This window comes from Phocoena phocoena, chromosome 1, assembly GCF_963924675.1.
Source record: "Phocoena phocoena chromosome 1, mPhoPho1.1, whole genome shotgun sequence".
In the NCBI taxonomy this organism is placed as follows: domain Eukaryota; kingdom Metazoa; phylum Chordata; class Mammalia; order Artiodactyla; family Phocoenidae; genus Phocoena; species Phocoena phocoena.
Window position 1 is genome coordinate 16,043,203 of NC_089219.1, and position 23,849 is coordinate 16,067,051.

At 37.9% G+C, this 23,849-nt stretch overlaps 1 protein-coding gene across 8 annotated transcripts in view; it reads right to left on the reverse strand.

Annotated features, from left to right (window-relative positions):
- Positions 1-23,849, reverse strand: part of EIF4G3 (eukaryotic translation initiation factor 4 gamma 3) — a 370,135-nt gene that overhangs the window by 80,084 nt on the left and 266,202 nt on the right. For 6 of the 8 annotated variants that reach the window (XM_065893987.1, XM_065893977.1, XM_065893968.1 and 3 more), the window contains 4 exons: positions 11,674-11,762; positions 6,925-7,171; positions 4,118-4,251; positions 2,277-2,396 (listed from right to left, as the gene is read on the reverse strand). In XM_065893987.1, the coding sequence (XP_065750059.1) occupies positions 2,277-2,396; positions 4,118-4,251; positions 6,925-7,171; positions 11,674-11,762 (590 nt within the window). Of the gene's footprint in view, positions 1-1,772; positions 1,884-2,276; positions 2,397-4,117; positions 4,252-6,924; positions 7,172-11,673; positions 11,763-23,849 lie in introns of all 8 variants that reach the window. The other 2 variants (XM_065893949.1, XM_065893997.1) reach the window with 1 other exon arrangement.

Sequence of the window (23,849 nt, forward strand, 5' to 3'; positions counted from 1 at the left end):
CTGTTGCAGGAAAATTTATACCAGGAGTCCTGGAAAATTAAGCTATTCTAAGAAGCATACCTAGTAGATCTTAACATCTTTGCATGGTAATTATTTATAAGCCAATTTGGAAGCTGTATGTAACCAGAAACTATGAAGAGTAGGGCTGCTGGTTTTTTCCAAGCAGCATTATTGATTGTTCCTTTATATTATATATAATATAAAGGATATGTATAATACATATCCTTTAAAATTCCTATCTTTATCTTCACCAATATACCAAGGCAAGCTGGACAAATTACATGGAGAATGTTTGTTTGCTATGGGAGATGTTGGAAGAATAATTACTTGCATTAAGACTTAACATATTAATAATACCCTGATTAATCAAAATAATTCCACTTAAAAATTAGCTTGTGGCACATGACAAAGCTATGCAAAGAAAGTGAATTAAACAAAGCACATTTTTTTGGAGACACTACAAATTATTGATAATGGCTCATTTCCTGTCACATTACTTTGCACCAAATAACCCATTTATCTGATATATGCAGGCACATAAATTATTGGGCAAACATACATCGTGATAGTTACTTTTAAAACTCCTTTTCTAATTTCAGTATTTTGAGAGAGACATAGCTATTCTTAATTCATAGTATTTCCTTTAGGCTATACCTGATTATTAGACAATAGCAAGCTGATAATGAAAAGTGACAGTATACACGGGAAGAGGAGATGCCAGAATTCATATCTTCTGTGACTAACATATGAACAAAATTGAGCAACATGATAACCACAGATATTAACCAGGGAACCATCAAAATGGCATCAACATTATTTCAAATGTTTGGCAAAACAAGGATATAAACTGAAACCAAAACTAAAACAAACGTTAACAAGTATAAATTTAACCCACCAACAAGGGAAATAATGCTGAAAAACAAGGTATAAAAAGGTTTCTAGAAAGTTGCTTTCTAAGACTCTCTGGTGTGGAAATTCAAAAATTTAGAAAAAATTTTAATTTGGTAATTAGAGAAATTAGATAAACATTAAACTTCAAACCTGTGTGAGAACAGAATATTATACACACAGAGGTCTTTAAGATGGTGATATCAGCTCAATAAAAAGTACGCTTCAAATTAAGATTTTCTGTAGGTTTTACTGTATAAAGCCTCCAACACAGTGTAGACCTTCAGGTATTTTCAATCAGTGTTTGGCTGCAGGCAAATAATTCAAATGTCTACCAAGTGTCATTGTTTTCAGACAGTGTAGTCTTATTCCAAAGCAGGCTTCAAAAGTGGCCATTCCAGAAATAAAAAGGTGATGGGGAAATAAAAAATGTCACCTTATATAAAAATATTTTTACGAACATAAAATAAAGTAGTATAAACAGGGTGATCCACAAATGTACATCAAACCCCAAGCTCCTTCAGAACTTCAGGTTAAGTGTTCTCTGTGCCATTCCAACTTGGGAAAAAGAGGTATTCACATCACTGGCAACTTTACCCCATGCTTTCTGTAAGTCTACAAAGCATGGAGTAGGCAGAGCCTGCCGAATTCTGCACAGTGCAGTGCCCCAGCATAACTCCATTGGTGATGCCACTTCCACCGCTGAAGAGCCTGCCACTGGGGGTGTAAAGGCAACGTGCAGATTACCAGCTGCACTCTTTTGTACACATCGTTTTTTCATATTTTGACTTCACAACCTACAGTAAATGAGAAGAGCAAAACAGAAAATATAACATCACAGACTACTGTTTTTTTGTTTGTTTGTTTTGAAAGATTCAGCACACCCCTAGAGGCAGGCTCCTCAGGGGTGGGTGAGACATCTCCAGTGGAGTGCAAGTTGGGGCTTTGCTCTGTTCCAGAATTGGCAATCCACGCCTGCTCTGCACTTTGCAAATCTGTAGAAACAAAGACAAAGAGAGGACCATTAGCTGAATGTCATCAGAGATCTCTAGTATACATATCAGGACACCTCAAGACAGAACAGGAATCCTATTCAAGGACGGCTCTATTTTTAACCCATTTGCAGGTCTTTTCAACTGCAAAAATATGAAAAAAAAATCGAGACCAAATTAATGCGGACCAGCTTCTTTCAAAGTAAAAATGACTCAAGTGTATTCTTTCTTTGTTTTAATATTAGTATGGAAAGGATAGTCTTCGCCTTTCCTACTTCTTCTTCTTGGTTAGAAGAATCAAGGAATAAAAGCTGCTTGCTCTTTTGCCGTTAGACAAGATGACATGAAGTCTATGACAGTTTCTAACTAACTGGGTTGTAGGGAACTTGCACTTACAGGTACACCTCTTCCACCAGGGGCTTGCCTTCCAAAATCTGCAAAGGCTGGAGTAAAGTCTGGTCCTCGAGGTAAAATCCGAGGATCCAGAGTTCGCATTGGCAATTTGGGTTGGTTGATCTGCACAAAGAAACAAAGGAAAGCTTAACACAAGTTCCAGAGCATTCAGTGCCACGAAGATAAAAACTCAGACTGAAAAGTTATGTCAGCTGAAAAGACAAGCACTGGCTTTTTGAGCCAGTGGGAGTCTGATCTGAATCCTGATAGATTCTCCTGGGCTAGCCACAGAGCCCTTAGTCAACGATGGTTTTTTGGTTCCCTGGGAATGATTAGGCCTACAATTCCCAAGGGGAGGCTAGACAATCAGTGGATTGGTTCACTAGACACTTAGGACCAGTAGAATGGCACAAGACAAGCTATTTTGAGAACTTATGAACTAGGGCCAAATTTTGGAATCTTTTTCCAGGATCATCAAAGCACTTGCCTCTAAGAAACCTGATATTGCTCCTTTTGGTTTTGATGCTGTTGACTTATGGTTAGTAAAGGATGTATTCTGAGTGGACAACGAATCTCAAAAGGAGATAAGTTTCACATATGATGACTCATTTAATTTTCTTTCTTTTTTTTTTTTTTTTGGTTGCGCCGTGCCCCTTGCGGGATCTTAAGTTCCCTGACCAGGGATTGAACCTGGGTCCTGGCAATGAAAGTGCCGAGTCCTAACCACTGGACTGCCAGGGAATTCCCTATGATGACTCAGTTAAAATCTCACTTTGTCTGCCATGTTAGTCGGAGATATCTGGCTTTGTATAGGTGTATAATGTGACTATAGACTCAGCGAAGCTAAGTAGCTCAGTGAGAAATCAATTCATGATTGGCCAAAGTCAGAAACAGATACCGCAGGAAGACAGGAAGGAATATCTTCTAAGATGATAATCTAATTCAGTGGGTATAACAAAACTTGCCCTCTGAGGTACTGAAGTAGTTTCACATTAGTACCACCAATCATTCAACTGTCCTCATGTTAGTACCTAACAGAGAGGACTCAGCAAGAGAAATATAAAGATCTGTTGCTATAACAGAATAAAATAATATAAATAAGGTCTGGAAAGGGAGCTGCTGGAAATCCCAATAAGAACTGGATCTCATTCTGTAACAAAGTTACCGTCTACACTTTAATTAGGGATTAACAGTTCCTCTATAAAATGAGAGCTTAGTCACCAGAACTGGTTCATCATTGATTTACATGAAATTATTTGGGCTGATATACACCTGACTTTACATCTTTTAATTTAATAAACAGATGAAATAAACACTGACTGGACTAATTTTCTGTATGCACCATTAAGAACAGATGTAAAGAGAAAGGGTGCCTATTTATTTGCACAGGTTAAAGACTAATCCTCCTATTAAGCATCTCTTGGGGAAATTTTGAGTTATACACTATTTGAATTATGTTAACTGCCACTTAAGGTTGATCTGCCAAATACTTTCCTAGGTTTCTGACCTAACCTCAATACCATTCTAATTCCCTATAGAGGTTTTAGAACAGTGGGGAAAGACAGGTATATTAGCCCAACAGACACAGTTTCTACCACATCCCTAGGAGACAGCCAGAACAAGCTGACAATAAAGTTTAAAACTTTACCCCGCAAATCTGAGCCAAGCCCCACAATTACTGTAATCTATAATAAACCCAAACCCAACAATGCTTAATTAAACATTTAATTCAAATGCCATTTGCTCTAACAATTTCTGAGAATTGCTCACACCTCACATATTTGCACTGATAGTTAAAAACAGTTCCCACCAAAAAGATAGCTTTCCCTGAATGCTCAGCTTACCTTGTCAAGAACCACATCACTGATGGGAGGCAGGCCCTCTGGTTTCTGAATACATGCTGGCATGAACTGGAAATCCAGCAAAAACTCCCTGTCATACTGCTTCTTGCCTTCAGTATCAGCAGGCTTCCAGGATTCTAAAAAGAGGAACACAGGCAGACAACTGTCTATAAGGTCATTATATGTATATCCAGTTAGAGTATAAGCTGACTGCAATATTTTACTTTATCTCATCAGATACAAACAAAGCCACCAAGGAAACACTGAGCTTCAGTCAGAAAATGCCATATAAAGATTTAAACTGTTATTTGTTCTTTTATCCCCTGCTGGATACCTTTGAATAGTAAAGTAATCTGAAGTAAGGTGCTATAGGAACCATTTCATTTATACATTAAGCAGCCTTTGGTCAGGGACATGTAATAATCCTCATTAAATAAACTACCAAGCCTTTTTTTAAAATACAATTTTTAAAGGTTATACTCCATTTGCAGTTATTACAAAATATTGGCTCTATTCCTCATGTTGTACAATACATCCTGTAGCCTATCTTACACCCAGTAGTTTGTACATAATAATACTCTTGGTTTCCTGAAAAAGAAGGATACTTTGTATGTTCACTTGGAAATGTTACTTTGGAGGGAAAAAAGAAAAAGGTAAAAGGATGTAAAATACAAAAGCAAACAATTTATTAAAGATTCTGAAAAGCCTAAGCAGTCTATAGATTATTTTCCCTGATCACTAAACATATTCTTAGCTAATATTTTTAATATGAATTTTTTTTTTTTTTTTTTTTGCGGTACGCGGGCCTCTCACTGTTGTGGCCTCTCCCGTTGCGGAGCACAGGCTCCGGACGCACAGGCTCAGCGGCCATGGCTCACGGGCCCAGCCGCTCTGCGGCATGTGGGATCTTCCCGGACCGGGGCACGTACCCGTGTCCCCTGCATCGGCAGGCGGACTCTCAACTACTGCGCCCCCAGGGAAGCCCTTTAATATGAATTTTAAATTAGTTCTTTGCCACAGCACTTACTTTGCTACTATTACTATTGTTTCAGCTATCATTACTCACAATCCTACTATCATTATATAAAGTTGGAGAATTTCTTGAAATTTTTATTGGATAATAAAAGCAAGTCACAGTTTTTTCTTTTAATTAACAAAACACTCATCAAAATCAGGCCCTAGATCACTTCATGACAGGACACTGGATCCTTCTTTATATTAGCGGTTCCTAATATACAGGTCATAGACTCACTGATGGTCTGTGAGAATTTTACAGATATTTTATTACCATATTGTATTTATTAAAATATATACAGTTTATTAGGATCTAAATTTTAAATTGTCCTTTTCCTCAATTACTGCTAGTATATATTACTGGGGCAAAGGACAGTTAGTTGATCAATATAGTTAGCGTCTATAGTTGTGCACTTTTTCCTTGCCAAACTAAAGGATAAAAAGATAATTTATACAGTCCTAAAAATGACAATAGTCCTTCAATCCCTGAACAAGGATTGGTGGTAGCCCAAGTGCTTGGCTGTATAAGCCTGGATCTTTAGAGGAAGTGTCAGTATATTGAGCTTTAAAACTTTACCCCTCAAATCTGAGCCAAACCCCACAATTACTGTAATCTATAATAAACCCCAAACCCAACGATGCTTAATTAAACATTTAATCAAGTGCCATTTGCTCTAACAATTTCTAAGAATCGCTTAGAAATTTAAACAAAATTTACAATCGCTTAACCATACGATTTCATAAAGCCCATTAGGAGTACGGTTCGCTGGTAGTGTCTTCACTAAATTTCAGTGATCAGTATATTAAGGTGGGATCGATCGATCAATGGCTTTCAAGTATTTTTGACTACAACTCACAGTAAGAAATATAGTGATTTCAAGACTCTGAGCAAACACACACGTAGATAAATGAAACAAAAAGCTTAAAAAAGCAACACTTCCCTTAGTGCATGTAATGCACTGACAATTTTTATTCTCTTCTCCTTTTTAAAAAATGTTGGTTATAACTCACTAAATTAATTTCACAACCTATTAAATGGGTTAAAACCAGAAGTTTGAAAAGCACTGGTCGAGACTATTTCTGAGGCCTGATATTTTACATTCAAACACTACCTCATGCAGACATCACTTCAGATTTGGCAGACTAAGAAAAACTTTTCACCTAACCCCAATTTTCTACCTTTCCCCACATGTCCACACCAAATATCCATAAATCTCAAAGTCAACCATGGTTTATATAGTATTAGGACGGAGGTTTAGTGCCATTTGACGGTGTCTAAAGGTGAAAGATCCTCTAAGGTTTATCACATATTTCATAGGGCACTTCCCATACCACAGGTGCTTAATAACTTAGTCATACTGCTTCCAACTGCCTACTGGACTTCAGCTCTACAGAGTGAGTTCCATCAACAAACTAAGTTCAAGGTTTGTGAAATGACAAGTACACTAACTCAAGGAACACGGCCATCATATCTGAAATATCTTTCAATTAAAATGAAAAAATTAAATTTCTCTGGTCGAATTCTACCAACCTAGCACTGATTTCCTTTGCCAGCTGCTCCTCCAATGCCAGTGAAAGCAGAATACCAGCATCAGATATCACTTCCGCCAACACAGGACTCTCTGGATTTGCTAGCTACTAACGCCCGCCTGCTGATCTATTCTGTAAATATTACACTGTGATGAGCCTCTTCCTTCCATCCAATATTTCTTCATAAGGAGGCAACATTTCTCTAAGTTGCAGTAGAGTGAAGGAGAGAAGGAAAGACATACACAGGAAGACAGGGATAAACTTACCTGATTTAAATGGGAATGTGACCCCTTCACCAGAACTATCAGTGAAGCCTGAATTAGCATCTATTCCTTCACCCTCAGAAACACTCTCAGCACCATTACGTACAGGCTCAGCTTCTTCTCCATTTTCTTCCACAGTTTTCACATTTTTTAGGTCAGAGGGGTCTCTTTCAGGATGAAACCCTTGGCTCATTTTATCCTGTTCAGATTCAAGTACTTTGTCACCTGAAAGCTCCTCTTCTGCTTTAGGCTAAAGCATAAGTGAACACAGAGGTTATATTCTTTTCACTGTGTGTAAATACACAGGAAGACCCACATTTATCCCCTCAAAAAGCATAGGAAAACATGTCACTCAAGATAAGGATGTCTGTGTTCAGCATATGGTACTAAAATGGTAAGTTTATTTAAAACACTTTTCTCATTTCAGGTCCTGGGATAAAGCAGACAATTCAAATGGCTACTGAAATGCTTTAACATGACTAATGAAATCTAAATATACCGAAGGTTAAAAAGGAAAGAACTGTTAATCCTTGGAACTTGATGGACATGAAAGAGTTCTAGTCAGAATCTATATCAAGCACTATTACCCTTGCCACTAAAGCTCAGCAAATATAAAAAGAAACACACTAGAGGGTATTTTTTGTGCTGTCCTCTGGCCGTGAAATAGAGTTCAATGAATAGTTTAAAGTATGTTTAAGTCCCACAAAGCTGACCATCGCTCACATTTAACAAGGAGGACACTTGTTAGTTAAAATCTATTTTGTTTATTGGTTCTTAGAATTCTCTGAGATTGTGACCTTGTTCAAATTATACATAGAAAAATGCTTGGAATATATTCCCCCAGGGAGAAATCTGGGTTCCAGTGCATCCTATTTTTAAAAGGCAAAATAGAATTAAAGTTATTCACCAGATTATTTTTGACCATCTCAGTTTCAGATCCAAAAAAAAAAAGTAATTCTTAAGGGCTATATCAGCCCTCAAAACTCTCTGAGGCAAAGGTCTCAATGAACTTTAAGTCTTTCTTTTTCAAAGGGAAGCACTCTGAAAACAATCCTTTGGAAGAAGCTCTCAGAGGAAACAGCAATTTACCACAAATTCCAGTGGATAAATTCACACTAGGAGAGCCAAATTAGAGGCTCTATTGAATTAGCTGAACAGAGGATGGTATAAAAGGATGTCATATACACCAGGAAGTAGTCACCCCAACTGATTTATGAAAAAAAAATTTTTTAATTAAAGAGTTACAAACCCTACTTAGTTATTAAGTATTATAACAGATATGATACTAATAAATTTTCTTCTACTAAAATCAGATCATGGGGAAAAGATGCTAAATTTTAAAATGTTATCAATAGAAACAGATGGTTTTCAGGCCTTGTTTCTAAAATGGAAATAAAAAGTTCACGCAAATACTCTCCCTTCTCTCTCTATCTCTCTCCCTTGTTCTTCCAACAGGAAGAGCACAGAAACCATCAAAAGAAAGACAGACATAAAAATTCCAAGAAAATAAAAGACAAAAATGATTTATTTTTATAAAACATGGCAGAAAGTGAGGCTTTTTTTTTTTTTGCGGTACACGGGCTTCTCACTGCTGTGGCCTCTCCCGTTGTAGAGCACAGGCTCTGGACGAGCAGGCTCAGCGGCCATAGCTCACGGGCCCAGCTGCTCCACGGCATGTGGGATCCTCCTGGACCGGGGCACGAACCCACGTCCCCTGCATCAGCAGGCGGACAGACTCCCAACCACCACACCACCTGGGAAGCCCAGTGAGGCATCTTTTATACTTTGAGAAGAAACTGATCTACCAAGTTTGAATCATGAATTAGCAGCCTCACTTTTTCTTATTCTATACTCTACTATAGTCTAAATTCAAAACAACCTTGTCATACCACCTCATAATTAAGTATAGGCCATCAAGAAGATCTTTAATAATCTGGCATTTGAGTCTGTAAATGGTACTTAAACTTATTACAGAGCAGTATAACTACATTATACAATCATATAGAACTCATATAGATCCTGTAAAGTGTGAAAAAATGCTGCTTTAGAGAAAAAAATTTATTGAGTCATCTTCTCTGTACCTAAAACCAACAACAACAGACAATCGATTGGATATAAACAGAGGATGCATTTAGAAAGTCAATTTCTAACTGGAAAAAAAAAGTGTAAAGAAACTTGGTCCATGAATGACAAACCGTAATTCAGAGCACAAAGAATCAATGAGGTGTCTGAGGCACACTATTAGAAGGGATATTTTTCAAGGGAATCCACAAAAAAACTGTTGCATTAAATATTTATGATGATTATTTTTCCTTCAGCAGGATGGAGCTCTGCTCAATTAGTTTGTAAATGTCTAACAGTTCTTCAGTTGTTTACCCAGAAAACCAGATTGAAAAAAGAAAACACTTTATTGGCCAGACTGTCAAAGCAGAAACTTTTATAGGAACTTACTAAAACAAGAATTTAGTTGACAAAACTGCCTGCTTACTGCACGAGTTTTTAAAGTGCTAGAAAATCAGACTGACAACTACATATGTAACAAACAATGAAATATCCTAAAAATTTTAAGTAAATTTTAGGATGCCCTAACAATTTTGAGATGAATCATCCTTCAAGCTACCTTTCTAGGCTATATATATATATTTTTTTTTGCGGTACACGGGCCTCTCACTGCCATGGCCTCTCCCGTAGTGGAGCACAGGCTCCGGACGCGCAGGCCCAGCGGCCATGGCTCATGGGCCCAGCCGCTCCGCAGCATGTGGGATCCCCCCTAGACCAGAGCACAAACCCGCGTCCCCTGCACCGGCAGGCGGACTCTCAACCACTGCGCCACCAGGGAAGCCCTCTAGGGTGTAATTTAAAGAATTTGGTTAAGTACTTGCAATGATGTAACAACTCAATATATAACCTAAAATATGCTGATATCTAAAACACATTCTTTTAAAGGCTGAGAAAAATCTAAGAGAAGAAGACCTTGATGATCAGTGAAAAATGAAGACAGTGACAACCAATATTTACTAAACTACTCCAGTAAATGCTCAATTTTAGGAAAGACAAGGGAATAGGATTTCTGGACAAAGTCTGTGTGCAAATGACCAAATATCTTTTTATTATACTTTTAAACTATAAGGTTAAGAAAAAAGGGATTGGTTCAAAATGAGTCCAAACAGTTCTTCTGTATGAAGAATAACAATGTAAAGCAGGTTTTAGCAAACTATGGCCCGTGGGCCAAATCTGGCTCCTCACCTGTTTCTGTATAGTGTGCAAGGTAAGGATGGTTTTTACACTTGTAACAGTGGAAAAACATTTCAAAGAAGAATACTTTATGATACGTGAATATTATATGAAATTCAAATTTCAATAAACTTTTACTGAAATACAGCCACTCATTAATTTGCACATTGTCTACTGTTGCTTTTGGCCTATAGCAGCAGAGTTGAGAAATTGTGACAGGGATCATATAATCCACAAAGCCTGATAGTTACTTTACCATCTGGACCATTATAGGAAAAGTTTGTCAACCCCGACCTGAAGATGATTGTGAATACTTGGAGGCACAGGAATAGTGACCTACCCATTTAATATTCAATAATGCTTTGAAAAATAGCCACAGGGAAAAGAAACACAAAGTATAATAGAACAAAGTGAATAAATAACAGCCGAATCTAAAGAGAAACGGGTCTGTGAAGCTCTTACAGCCATACCAGGAATGTATGCTATTCTCCTGCCTCTGGAAGGTATTTTATTCTTTGTAGGAGCAACATTTTCTTGTTCAGTTGCAAAAGGAGTGCAGCAACTATTTGCACCTCTATAACTTATTGCCAGTTCTTACGCCATGATAACCATAATGAAATCACTCCCATGAAACATTTTAGTGGTTGCTATGGGACTAACTGTGACATCAACCGAGCATCATGTACGAGCAATGACAGGACAGGGAGAAGTAACAAAGGGGTACTGTGAGCTGCCTGAAGGGGGTAAGAATTATAACTAGCTAGAAAAGTTTTATGAAATAAATGCATTTAAAGTTATTTTAAAGTAATTTCCACATTTTAATGTTATCTTAAACATTCAATGAAAATTATTTTCATAAAGTAGATACAAGAAGAGCTCAAGAAGAAAAAAGCAACATAGAGATTGTTTATATTACTCTTCATTAAAAGCTTCAGTACATAAGACTAAGGATACTGAGATTGGAGACTATGAAATTGGTAGAGCGCTCCTTAGGACTGAATCTGCTCTTGATTCTTCCTCACATCATGTCCTGGACCTGGTGTGTTGTACCCTACAGCGAAATCTGGCACGGCTTAGTTCAAATAGACAAACTATATGTGAAAAGTTATATTCCTGGGATGCAGGTAAAAGACAACAGATTGAAAATCAATTTCCTTAAAATATATCTGATGATTTCCACCAGCACTGCTAATAGGTATTTGAAAATAACCCTGTTTTTAAAAAACCAGATTAGTCTTCCCATCTGCTTAATATAAGGAAAAAAAATAAACAATACTTATTTTTGCCACTTGATAAGAGGTATTTTGAAACAGAGACAAGAATTCAATGAAACTGAACACGCTATTAACAATCTTTAAAAAATTCTGTAAATGGATTAAAAAAAAAAATCAGACCCTGAGCTTGATATATTTGCTTGGAAAACAGTATCTCAAGAAAAAGTTACAAACCCACACTTGTTTTAGGAAATGGCACCACTGTTCTGAAGATGAGCTGAAGAGATTTACTGCTGCCCCTTACCTCCGATTCTGCCTCTAACACCTCTTCACTGGTTCGGGTCCGATCTTTTGGTTTCTTCCATGTCTTTGGTGCAGTTATAACTGTCTGAGCTGAAACAGAAAAGCAGACTGCCATTACTTCCCACTGCAAAGTTTGGAAATATTAGGTCTAAATGATACCCGTGTTCAAATTTAGCAGACAAAAAGAGGGCTTCCTCCACACTGAGGAGATAGATGGATGATAAAGTGAAGAACTGAGTAGCTGTGTGTGGCCCAAAGATTGCAATGGCAAATGTCTTAGGCACAAATTGGTCACATCAGTTCATATGGCCTTCAACCAGTGGCCTAAGTTCCTCCTATTTCAAGGTTAGGACATACTGGGGTACATAATTCAGTATGAGGTGAGTATGTATATAAGAAACTGCCCTACCAGCCAATTCTAGACTTCGGCTTGGTTCTACTGTTAATCAACTATGTGATCATAAGCAAGTCACATTTCTCAGGCACCAGCATATTCAACTATAAAGTATAAGAGTAAGATTAGAAGATATCTAAGGTTCCTTTAAGCCACAAAAAATATTAAATTCCAGATTCTGGTTTTTTCTTAATGATTTTTTAGAAAATTTTATTTATTTTTGGCCATATTTTGGGTCTTCGTTGCTGCGCACAGGCTTTCTCTAGTTGCGGCGAGTGGGGGCTACTCTTCGTTGTGGTGTGTGGGCTTCTCTTGTTGCGGAGCACAGGTTCTAGGTGCACCGGCTTCATTAGTTGTGGCATGTGGGCTCAGCAGTTGTGGCTCATGGGCTCTAGAGCGCAGGCTCAGTAGTTATGGCGCATGGGCTTAGTTGCTGTGTGGCATGTGGGAACTTCCTGGACTAGGGATGGAACCCATGTCCCCTGTATTGGCAGGCGGATTCTTAATCACTGTGCAACCAGGGAAGTCCCCAGATTCTGTTTTAAAAAGCTTTCTAGGCACTTCCCTGGTGGTCCAGTGGGTAAGACTCACATTCCCAATGCAGGGGGCCCAGTTTTGACCCCTGGTCGGGGCACTAGATCCCACATGCATGCCTCAACTAAGAGTCCACATGCCGCAGCAAAGATCCTGTGTGCCGCAACCGGAGCAGCCAAAAGAATTAAATAAATAAACAAACAAACAAATAAACAGATAAAAAAGCTTTCTAGACAACAAAAGGATACTTTGGTTGAGATTTCATTAGGTAGGCAGCACTGCTACAACGTTCAGCTCTCACCTCACATCAGCACTGTTGGCCTAACCCTTTCACACTGCTGGGGTGAAAATTAAGGAAGAAACAGATAATTTTGTTTTTCTTTTTGGCCATGCCACACAGCTTGCCGGATCTTAGTTCCCAGCCCAGGGATCGAACCTGGGGCCCCAGCAGTGAGAGCACCTAGTCCCAACCACTGGACTGCCAGGGAATTCACAGAAACATAATTTTTATTGAATTATTCTATTGGACCAGAAGTTTTAGGTGGAAAGTGAAGCTTACAAAGGATTTTTAAAATTTTATTTGGCTTACAAATTCCACAAAATCCTTCAACACTTGGATGTACAATTTAATGATAATTTAAACATCACAGAGCAAATAGAATATATTAAAAGGATCCCACAAAGAGAATAAACACAAAGCTGAAGGGAACCATCTAATCTGATTCCTTATAGAAATAAAAGATCTCATTGAGACTAAACCAACTAATCTCTCTGGGGCAGGTTCAAATCTTTTTTGGAAGAATAGTAGAATATAAACACTCACACTGGTCTAGGGAACATGGAAAAGGAGACATTTAACCATCTTCTCAAAATTACTGCACCATCATAAAAATACGTTGTAAATCTCCTTTGTTACACACACCTCAAACCAATTTGTCTTTAGCCTTCCCTTCACAGACCACAAGGAACGATAAAGCATTATTAGACCAACTGTTATTCTTCCTTTGTGGCCTACCAAGGTAAATCATTTTCTCAAAGTATGGAACTCAGATTATGGTAACTATGGGTGGGTTTAAATTCGCTGTTGCCTCACAGTCTTATGATGAATATGTATATTCATGTATTCATGTATGTGGTATGTGGTGGTCTCTTTTCAATTTTTATGAATCTTCTGATTTTATATAACCAGTCCATTTTATATGCATCTCTCTGAAATGCTTCTGATTAATTCTGCATCCACAGAAGAATCCTTTTTAAGAGTTATAGAGAGTTTGAGGAAACTGTACATTTAAATGAACATTTTGTTTCATATATGCATGAATTCAGCTCTAATTTCCATTCATGGAAAAGGGGAAGACTACTTTCTGGAGGATTTGTTAAGACGAAACACAAACTCAGGAGTAGTTTCCTCTTAACAAAAAAACCAAAGATGTAGACAAACTTTTCCTTCAAAACTGTATCAAATGTACCCAACCCCAAAACATTAAACAAAACATTTCTTCCATGGGTAACATAACACATAGAACATGCTTTTTAAAAATTAGCTACCTACACAGCAAGAACTGTTACTCTGTTGAAGTGGTTCAAGTTTTGATTTAAAGCAATAATTCACAAAACGAGCTGAGAGAAAGCACACACCTCTTTAGGAGATACTCAGTCCTTTAAAAAACTGGATACAGATACACACCTAGTGTCCAGTGAGACTGTGATATACAAACCCTCTCCTACCATTACTGATGGAGAGGTGCAGTAACCTTTGGTGTGTTAGAGTAGGGAGAAGAAGAGGTAGGCGGGAGGACGCAAGGGAGGGAGAGACACAGAGACAGAAACACCAACTGCCAGATTTAAAGGACAATTAATACCAAGTTAGCTAGAAGAAGGGAAGTAAATTTAACATACTGTCTCAGATTTGTTCTTTCCTTTCTGGTCCATTCCCAATGCCTATACCTTAATTAGGCCCTTACTACTGCACTGAGTTAACAAGAGACAGTCTCAACTCACTGCCTCCATTTTCTTATTTTGACATATCATGTGCAATACTGCCTGAATTATGGTCTCTCTAAAGAATTGATTTGATTGGTTATTCTTCTACTTAAAATATTCCTTAAGGCATCGTCCATAGTGCCAAGCAAAGTTCCTTACACAGGATAGGCATTCAAATTTGTTGACTGAACAAATGACAGCAGCTCTCTGTTAAAAGAGGTACTACCAACATGCCCAAGACAAAGACAAATTCTTTCCCCCTTGTCTTGCATTAAGCACCACAGGAAAAGTGACAATCTCTGGATGAGATTCATAATTACCTGAATTTAGAGATGCCTAAAGGAGCCTCCCCAACTCTCCATAAGAATTCAACTCTCAGAGGCACACTGAATTTCTACTACTTTAAAATACAGAATAAGTAAATTCCAACAGTAGAGCAATGCTAGGATTTCAAGATTTTTGCAAATTTTTACATTATTGGCAGGAAAATGTTTTCCCTCAGAGCTCTTTTTATGAAATGACTAATATATAAATTCTGAAAAATATTTGGGACACAGACAAGTTTAATCACTGGGTTTTAATAAACAAACGGGATCAGGAAACTTGCACAGAGCTCTTAGATAGCTTCATCCACCAGAGGGCAGACAGCAGAAGCAAGAAAAACTACAATCCTGCAGCCTGTGGAATAAACACCATATTCACAGAAAGATAGACAAGATGAAAAGGCAGAGGGCTATATACCAGATGAAGGAACAAGATAAAACCCCAGAAAAACAACTAAATGAAGTGGAGATAGGCAATCTTCCAGAAAAAGAATTCAGAATAATGATAGTGAAGATGATCCAGGACCTCGGAAAAAGAATGGAGGCAAAGATCGAGAAATGCAAGAAATGTTTAACAAAGACCTAGAAGAATTAAAGAATAAACATCTAGAAGAATTACAGAACAAACAAACAGAGATGAACAATACAATAACTGAAATGAAAAATACACTAGAAGGAATCAATAGCATAATAACTGAGGCAGAAGAACGGATAAGTGACCTGGAAGACAGAATGGTGGAATTCACTGCCACAGAACAGAATAAAGAAAAAAGAATGAAAAGAAATGAAGACAGCCTAAGAGATCTCTGGGATAGCATTAAACGCAAAAACATTCGCATTATAGGGGTCCCAGAAGGAGAAGAGAGAGAGAAAGGACACAAGAAAATATTTGAAGAGATTATAGTCGAAAACTTCCCTAACATGGGAAAGGAAATAGCCACCCAAGTCCAGGAAGAGCAGAGAGTCCCAGGCAGGATAAATCCAAGGAGAAACACGCCAAGACACATAGTAATCAAATTGGCAAAAATTAAAGAAAAAGAAAAATTATTGAAAGCAGCAAGGGAAAAACAACAAATAACATACAAGGGAACTCCCATAAGGTTAAACAGCTGATTTCTCAGCAGAAACTCTACAAGCCAGAAGAGAGTGGCATGATACACTTAAAGTGATGAAAGGGAAGAACCAACAACCAAGATGACTCTACCCAGCAAGGATCTCATTCATATTTGTTGGAGAAATCAAAAGCTTTACAGACAAGCAAAAGCTAAGAGAATTCAGCACCACCAAACCAGCTCCAAAACAAATGCTAAAGGAACTTCTCTAAGTGGGAAACACAAGAGAAGAAAAAAACCTACAAAAACAAACCCAAAACAATTAAGAAAATGGTTAACAGGAACATACATATAATTACCTTAAAGATGCTCCAACCAAAAGACGCAGGCTCGCTGAATGGATACAAAAACAAGACCCATATATATGCTGTCAACAAGAGACCCACTTCAAACCTAGGGACACATACAGACTGAAAGTGAGGGGATGGAAAAAGATATTCCATGCAAATGGAAATCAAAAGAAAGCTGGGATAGCAATATTCATATCACATAAAACAGACTTTAAAGAATGTTACAAGAGACAACAAAGGACACTATATAATGATCAAGGGATCAATCCAAGAAGAAGATATAACAATTATAAATATATATGCACCCAGTAAAGGAGCAGCTCAATACATAAGGCAACTGCTAACAGCTATAAAAGAGGAAACCGAGAGTAACACAATAATAGTGGAGGACTTTAACAGCTCACTTACACCAATGGACAGATCATCCAGACAGAAAATTAATAAGGAAACACAAGCTTTAAATGACACAATAGCTCAGATAGATTTAATTGATATCTATAGGACATTCCATCCAAAAACAGCAGATTACACTTTCTTCTCAAGTGTGCACAGAACATTCTCCAAGATAGATCACATCTTGGGTCACAAATCAAGCCTCAGTAAATTTTTTTCTTTTTAATAAATTTATTTATTTATTTTTGGCTGTGTTGGGTCTGTTGCTGCGTGTGGGTTTTCACTGGTTGCGTTCAGTGGGGGCTACTCTTCGTTGCGGTGTGCAGGCTCCTCATTGTGGTGGATCCTCTTGCTGCGGAACACGGGCTCCAGGCATGCGGGCTCAGCAGTTGTGGCTCGTGGGCTCTAGAGTGCAGGCTCAGCCGTTGTGGCACATGGGCCTAGCTGCTCTGTGGCATGTGGGATCTTCCCGGACCAGGGCTTGAACCCGTGTCCCCTGCATTGGCAGGTGGATTCTTAACCACTTCGCCACCAGGGAAGTCCAAGCCTCAGTAAATTTAAGAAAACTGAAATCATATCAAGCATTCTTTTCTGACCACAATGCTATGAGATTAGAAATCAATTACAGGGAAAAAAAGGTTAAAAACACAAACACATGGAGGCTAAACAATACGTTACTAAATAACCAAGAGATCACTGAAGAAATCAAAGAGGAAATGAAAAAATACCTAGAAATAAATGACAATGAAAAAACGATGTTCCAAAATCTATGCGATGTGGCAAAAGCAGTTCTAAGAGGGAAGTTTATAGCTATATAAGCCTACCTCATGAAACAAGAAAAATCTCAAACAATCTAACCTTACACCTAAAGGAACTAGAGAAAGAACAAAGAAAACCCTAAGTTAGCAGAAGGAAAGAAATCATAAAGATCAGAGCGGAAATAAATGAAATAGAAACAAAGAAAACAATAGCAAAGATCAATAAAACTAAAAGCTGGTTCTTTGAGAAGATAAACGAAATTGATAAACCATTAGCCAGACTCATCAAGGAAAAGAGGGAGAGGACTCAAATCAATGAAATTAGAAATGAAGGAGAAGTTACAACAGACACTGCAGAAATGCAAAGTATCCTAAGAGACTACTACAAGCAACTCTATGCCCACAAAATGGACAACCTGGAAGAAATGGAAAAATTCTTAGAAAGGTATAATAACCTTCCAAGACTGAACCAGGAAGAAATAGAAAATATGAACAGACCAATCACAAGTAATGAAATTGAAACTGTGATTAAAAATCTTCCAACAGGGCTTCCCTGGTGGCGCAGTAGTTGAGAGTCCGCCTGCCAATGCAGGGGACACAGGTTCATGCCCTGGTCCGGGAAGATCCCACATGCCGCGGAGCGGCTGGGCCCGTGAGCCGTGGCCGCTGAACCTGCGCGTCCGGAGCCTGTGCTCCGCAGTGGGAGAGGCCACAACAGTGAGAGGCCTGCGTACCGCAGGGAAAAAAAAAAAAAAATCTTCCAACAAACAAAAGTCCAGGACCAGATGGCTTCACAGGTGAATTCTATCAAACATTCAGAGAAGACCTAACACCCATCCTTCTCAAACTCTTCCAAAAAATTGCAAAGGAAGGAACACTCCCAAACTCATTCTATGAGGCTACCATCACCCTGATACCAAAACCAGACAAAGACACTACAAAAAAAGAAAATTACAGACCAATATCACTGATGAATATAGATGCAAAAATCCTCAACACAATACTAGCAAACAGAATCCAACAACATATTAAAAGGATCATACACCATGATGAAGTGGGATTTATCCCAGGGATGCAAGGATTCTTCAATATATGCAAATCAATCAATGTGATACACCATATTAACAAATTGAAGAATAAAAACCATACGATCATCTCAATAGATGCAGAAAAGGCTTTTGACAAAATTCAACATGCATTTACGATAAAAACTCTACAGAAAGTGGGCACAGAGGGAAACTACCTCAACATAATAAAGGCCATATATGACAGACCCACAACAAACATCATTCTCAATGGTGAAAAACTGAAAACATTTCCTCTAAGATCAGGAACAAGACAAGGATGTCCACTCTCACCACTATTACTCAACAGTGTTGGAAGTCCTAGCCATGGCAATCGGAGAAGAAAAAGAAATAAAAGGAATACAAATTGGAAAAGAAGTAAAACTGTCAGTTGGCAGATGACATGATACTACACGGAGAGAATCCTAAAGATGCCACCAGACAACTACTAGAGCTAATCGATGAATTTGGTAAAGTTGCAGGACACAAAATTAATGCACAGAAATCTCTTATATTCCTATACACCAATTATGAAAAATCTGAAAGAGAAATTAAGGAAACACTCCCATTTATCATCGCAACAAAAAGAATAAAATACCTAGGGATAAACCTACCTAAGCAGGCAGAAAACTACAAGACACTGATGAAAGAAATTAAAGATGATACCAACAGATGGAGAGATAGATAGACCATGTTCTTGGATTGGAAGAAACAATATTGTGAAAATGACTATACCACCCAAAGTAATCTACAGATTCAATGCAATCCCTATCAAATTACCAATGGCATTTTTTACAGGACTAGAACAAAAAAATCTTAAAATTTGTATATAGACACAAAAGACCCTGAATAGCCAAAGCAGTCTTGAGGGGAAAAAAACGGAGCTAGAGGAATCAGATTCCCTGACTTCAGACTATACTAACTACAAAGCTACAGTAATCAGGACAATATGGTACTGGCACAAAAACAGAAACATAGATCAATGGAACAAGATAGAAAGCCCAGAGATAAACCCATGCACCTATGGTCAACTAATCTACAACAAAGGAGGCAAGGATATACAATGGAGAAAAGACAGTCTCTTCAATAAGTGGTGCTGGGAAAACTGGACAGCTACATGTAAAAGAATGAAATTAGAACACTCCCTAACACCATACACAAAAATAAACTCAAAATGGATTAAAGACCTAAATGTAAGACCAGACACTATAAAACTCCTACAGGAAAACAACACTCTTTGACATAAATCACAGCAAGATCTTTTTTGACCTACCTCCTAGAGTAACGGAAATAAAAACAAAAATAAACAAATGGGACCTCATGAAACTTAAAAGCTTTTGCACAGCAAAGGAAACCATAAACAAGACAAAAAAACAACACTCAGAATGAGAGAAAATAGCTGCAAACGAAGCAACTGACAAAGGATTAATCTCCAAAATATATAAACAGCTCAAGCAGCTCAATATTAAAAAAACAAACAACCCAATCCAAAAATGTGCAAAATAACTAAATAGACATTTCTCCAAAGAAGATATACAGATGCCCAAGAAGCACATGAAAAGCTGCTCAACATCACTAATTATTAGAGAAATGCAAATCAAAACTACAATGAGGTATCACCTCACACCAGTCAGAATGGGCACCATCAGAAAATCTACAAACAACAAATGCTGGAGAGGGTGTGGAGAAAAGGGAACACTCTTACACTGTTGGTGGGAATGTAAATTGATACAGCCACTATGGAGAACAGTATGGAGGTTCCTTAAAAAACTAAAAATAGAATTACCGTATGACCCAGCAACCCCACTATTGGGCATATGCCCTGAGAAAAGCATAATTCAAAAAGACACATGCACCCCAATGTTCACTGCAGTACTATTTACAATAGCCAGGTCATGGAAGCAATGTAAATGCCCATCGACAGACGACTGGGTATAAAAGATGTGGTATATATATATATACACACACACACACACACACACACACACACACACACACACACACACAATGGAATATTACTCAGCCATAAAAAGGAACGAAATTGGGTCATTTGTAGAGATGTGGATGGATCTAGAGACTGTCATACAGAGTGAAGTAAGTCAGAAAGAGAAAAACAAATATCGTATATTAACGCATATATGTGGAACCTAGGAAAATGGTACAGATGAACCGGTCTGCAGGGCAGAAACTGAGACACAGATGTAGAGAACAAATGTATGGACACCAAGGGGGGCAATGGGGCGGGGGGTGGGTGTTGGTAAAAAAAAAGAATTCTTTTTTACACTTCAAAAAGTTTAACATAGTCCGGAATAGGAAAATCTACAGAGACAGAGAGTAAATTAGTGGTTGTCAGAGGCTAGGGAGGAGAATGGGGATTTACTGCTAGTGGGTAGTGGGTACAGGGTTTCTTTTTTGCACGATGAAAATATTCTGAAAGTAGACAGTGGTAATGATTGCACAACTTCGTGAATGTACTATAATCCACTAAATTGTACACTTTAAACATGTGAATTTTATGGTATGTGAATTACATCTCAATAAACCCATTATTTTAGAAAAATAAAAAATAAAATAAAATAAACAAATGGGACTAAATCAAACTAAAAAGCTCCTGCACAGCAAGGGAAACCATCATCAAAATGAAAAAGCCAACTGACTAAATGGGAGAAGATATTTGCAAATCATATATCCAATAAGAGATTAATATCCAAAATATATAAAGAACTCATACAACTCAACAGAAAAAAACGAACAAATTGATTTAAAAAATGGGCAGAGGATCTGAACAGGCATTTTCCCAAAGACAATATACAGATTGCCAACAGGCACATGAAATATGTTCAACATCAGTTATTATCAGGAAAATGCAAATCCAAACCACAATGAGATATCAACCACACCTGTTAGAATGGTTACTATCTAAAAGACAAGAAATAACAAATGTTGGAGAGGATGTGGAGAAAAGGGAACCTTTGTACACTGTTGTTGGGACTGTAAATTGTTGCAGCTACTGTAAGATATAGTATAGAGATTCCTCAAAAAATTAAGAATTGAGCTACCACACAACCAAGCTATTCCACTTCTGGGTATTTATCTGAAGAATGTGGAAACACTAATTTAAGAAGATATATGCACCCCTGTGTTCAATGCAGCATTACTTACAACAGTCATGGTATGGAAACAACGTTAAGTGTCCACTTACAGATGAATGGAAAAAGATGTGGGGTGTGTGTGCGCGCACACACACACACACACACACAACGGAATACTACCCAGCTATAAAAAATAATGAAATCCTACCATTTGTGACAACATGGATGGACCCTGAAGGCATTATGCTAAGTGAAACAGTCAGACAGAAAAAGACAAATATTTAATGATTTCACTCATATGTTTGGAATATAAAATAAATAAACAAACAAAATGAAATCAGAACAAACTCACAGAGGGCTTCCCTGGTGGCGCAGTGGTTGAGAGTCCGCCTGCCGATGCAGGGGACACGGGTTCGTGCCCCGGTCCGGGAGGATCCCACGTGCCGCGGAGCGGCTGGGCCCGTGAGCCGTGGCCGCTGAACCTGCGCGTCCGGAGCCTGTGCTCCGCAACGGGAGAGGCCACACAGTGAGAGGCCCACGTACCACACAAAAAAACAAATAAACAAAAACAAACTCGCAGATACAGAGAACAGGTTAGTGGTCATCAAAGGGGAAAGGAGGTGGGAAAAACGAGTGAAGGGGGTCAACTGTACAGTGACAGACTGTAACTCGATTTGTGGTGGTGATCGCTCTGTAGTGTATACAGTTGTAGAACTATAATGCTGTGCACCCGAAACGCACATGCTTAAAAAGGAAAAAAAAAGGATACTTTACTACTGGTAAGGGAAGGTCTCAAGTGTATTGTCACAGGGTTGTACATAACGAGTAGAATGTTCCAATAATGTAAAGAGTGCAAGGTCCCACTCTTAACACCCAGTTCCAATCCTTTCTCATTCCTGTCTCCCAGCCCCAATGTTTTATTTTTTTTCCCCACCCGGCTCTGAAATCCTAAAAGTTGGTTGGCAATAAATTATTCTGATTATATCATATTCAAGAATTTTGTCTAGAGTTTCTTGAAGTTGGGGATATTATTCTGTCCTTTTGTTCTTCCACAGATCCTTGTGAGAATCTAGGAAAATGTGATGATTTATTTAAGGAACAGGGGTAGAGCAAAGAAGAAACCCAGGTGAGAGAAGGATTACGTTTTTACCATGGAGATGTAAATAAACTGGAAAAGAACAATTATGGTGATAAAATATGTAAGAATGATTGGGTCATTAAGAAATGTCAAAGAAAAGAAACACTAGAGTCTCAGTCTGCCAGTGTTTTTCCAGCATCTTCACAGGTGTTGCTATTTGATATGGACTGATGGATTGGTAATTATGCTCCCAGTGCGTGTTCAAAATAGGCTTTCTGCTCTATGACTGCTTCACAGAAACTTAAATAGTATAAGCTAGTCTCCCCAGGGCCTAGCACGGAAACCAAAAAGTATAACAAAATAATGAGTCTAGACTTAAATTCTGCCAAAAATATACATCTATAACACAATTTAAAAGTTTTTACTTCCAGTTTTAACATTAAACATCATCACAGTAAGAGTCAAATCATAGGTTTATTAATTTTATTGATGTTCTCAGTAACTACCTTTCAGTTTTATGGTTCTTTTTTTCCCTATTGTTTCTCTGTTTTCTATTTTTTATTTCCCCTATTATCTTTATCATTTCCTTTGGGTTTAATTTTGCTTTTCTTCTTTTTTTCATTTAAAATTTCAGCTTTACTGAGGTATAACTGATATATAAAATTATAAGGTAGTTAAAGTGTACGTCGTGATTTAATATATGCATACACATACATTGTGAAAGGATTCCCCTCAACTAATTAACACATCCATCATCTTACATATTTATTTATTTTTCTTGGTGAGAACACTTAAGATCTATTCTCTTAGCAAATTTCAGTTATACAATACAGTGTTATAAACTATAGTCACCATGTTTTACATTAGATCTCAGACCTCATTCATCTTATATAATTTGTTCAGTTAACAGTTTCTTCAGATGGAAGCTGAGGTCAATAATTTGAGACCATTTTCTTTTCTAATATGGGCATTTAGTGGTGTCAACTGCCACCCAAGTACTATCCTAGCAGTGTGGTAGGGAGACTAATGTACCGCCAAAGATATCCGCGTCCCAATCCCTGGACCTTGTGAGTATGCTACCTGACGTGACAAAAGTGACTTTGCAGACGTGATTAAGTTAAGGGATCTTGACACGAGACTATTATCGTGGATTAAC